This window comes from Protobothrops mucrosquamatus, unplaced genomic scaffold, assembly GCF_001527695.2.
Source record: "Protobothrops mucrosquamatus isolate PMUCROS unplaced genomic scaffold, P.Mucros_1.0 scaffold3612, whole genome shotgun sequence".
Taxonomy (NCBI): Eukaryota; Metazoa; Chordata; class Lepidosauria; order Squamata; family Viperidae; genus Protobothrops; species Protobothrops mucrosquamatus.
The window spans coordinates 89,570-91,882 of NW_015389575.1; the positions used below are offsets into that span (position 1 = coordinate 89,570).

Below are 2,313 nucleotides of genomic sequence, written 5' to 3' on the forward strand. Positions count from 1 at the left end.
GAGCCTGACAAGCCCATGGATAGAAGCTGTTCTTCAGTCTGTTGGTATGGCTGGCTATATTTCTATATCTCCTACCCGATGGTAGGAGAGTAAAAAGGTACCAACCAGGGTGTGAGTCATCCCTGAGAATTTTCCTCATGCTACCTTACAGGGTTGTTACCTGTAACCTGAAGGGCAATAGGACATATATTGAGCATTTTTGATTGAATCAAAATTAAAACATTTTAATAACATAATTTGAATGCTGTCTTCTGTTTTGAACTGAACAAAGGAAGGAAATTAACAGTTTTACCCCTGGAAAAGAGGATAATGTATTTCATTTGGCAAAATAAATATTTGATTTGCCTGTTGATATAAAGTTAACTGAGCCTTCAGAAGAATTATCTGTAAATGTAATGGTTCAAGAGAAAGCCTCTTGAATTAAATCATTCAGAAGCAAAATATCTTAAAAGAGATATTATCACTGGATTCCCATTCAGGGGGAACCCGCTTTACAATACTTGAAGTGTGATACTGAACAGGATTGGGGGCCACTGGGAGGCTTGTTAGTTGTAATTAAGAATTACTGTAGTACTGTCATTTCTTTCTTATCCCAATTTATTTTTCCTTTTAGATCTTAAGTGTGAAGTCGGGCTAGCTATTTATTTAAGAAGTTTTGGAAGGGGTTTGTTGGCTAAAGAGAGAATGGTGATGGCAACCTACAAGCCCTTTCACAGAAATTGTAGGCTGGGGGGGAAGGTTGTACATAATTGTTACCTCTCAGAAGGCTATTCATATTCAATTAATATGACTGGCCTTTGTAATTAAAAACAAGCCAACTATTTATAGCAATTTTTAAGAATATAATATTGTTTTAGGCAAATGAAAATGAGACCAGGGGAGGTCCTAATTGATTGTTTGGAGCCTATTGAAGATACTAAAGGAAACAATGGAGAGAAAGGTAACAGAGTTTTTAAAAGTTGATTAAATTTGTCCCACAAACATTTCAAAGAAAGAAAACTTTTTCCAGTTGGTTGATTTTGAACATATGCAATATAAAATTGGTCATTTAGAATAGAATGTGAAAGAATGAGTGCTTATTTTTCTGTCTTTTCAGATATTTCATCTCCTAAAACTCCTTTTTCGTGTTTGCATTAATGATAATCTCTTTTAATTAACAAATATATACTTCTGCCAAATTAAGGTATCCCCCCCATGGATGTAGATGAATTTTATTTTGCTTGTGAATTTTGTGATTCACAGTTATCTGAATTTATTACAGAGAGTATCATTGTACAACACTGATTTGATTGGCACAATTATCTTTATTTGTTAAAGTATTTATATCCCACTGTTACGTCCCTTTTCCCCCATGCTATTTGCTATTGGGGCTTTTTTCCCTCTCTTCTCAAATCTACAAAACATCTGGTTCCTGAAATCTTTCGCCTTACCCTCTAATGTTTGCTTCCTTCGTTTATTTCCCCCATAAATACTTACATAAGATTGTTTGCTTCTAAGGATGACATCGGTGATGTTGGTATTTATTTATCTTGTTCTATAACTGTATTGTATTCTTTTAAATCCTATATACTGAGAGCAAACTCATTCCCTCAGTGTGGAGGCTTATTTGGTCAGTATTGCATTATCTACACTATTTGTAACTACAGGAGACCCTCAGTTTGCAGAAGTAAGAAAAACTTTAACACTCTAACAGGACAGAAGGATGCTAGAGGACAGATTGGCCAAAGTGTTGAAGATTCAGTGTTAACCTCCACATTGGGGCAACATGCTTCCAAAAAGCAGTTGTAGTACAGAGACTAAAGGGGGAGGGTACGTCCCATTTTCTATTTGCAAGTATCCCAGAGCATCTGGCTGTTCATTGTGAGAAACAAAATGCTTGCCTAAGATGGGCTTGACCTGATCCAACAGGCCTGTGCATGCCACAGCTGCAGTCTATTATTAAACTGGGAACATGCTGGTGAATCCTTTCTGTAAGAGTGTAGTTCATTTTCTAATAGTCATCTTATAGTGGCCTATTGTGATTACTTCCAGTTGGAATAAGTTAAAAAAGAGAAACAATGACTAAGTTTATCAACTGGATTTCTCTGGATTGTTTGGTCAGAAATCATTGCTGCTGTTAGAAGAAAGTCTTCATCCTGGTTCATCCAAGCCGGGAATAAATAAGCAAACATGGCAACTGCTTTGGGAAGAAGGTTACAGTTTATTGCAGAAGACAGATGGTCTTGCAAGAAGCAGCAGAGGAGAGGAAAGAGAGTGAGCACATGGGCAGGAGGTCTTTTTATACTCCCCTCCCAGCCCTGCTTGGGATAGTTT

The 2,313-nt window shown here is 36.8% G+C and overlaps 1 protein-coding gene across 1 annotated transcript in view; it reads left to right on the forward strand.

Annotated features, from left to right (window-relative positions):
• Positions 1-2,313, forward strand: part of BBS5 (Bardet-Biedl syndrome 5) — a gene marked incomplete in the record, with an annotated part of 25,358 nt that overhangs the window by 4,272 nt on the left and 18,773 nt on the right. Inside the window, 1 exon segment of the mRNA XM_029286421.1 lies at positions 858-940. Coding sequence (XP_029142254.1) covers positions 858-940 — 83 coding nt within the window.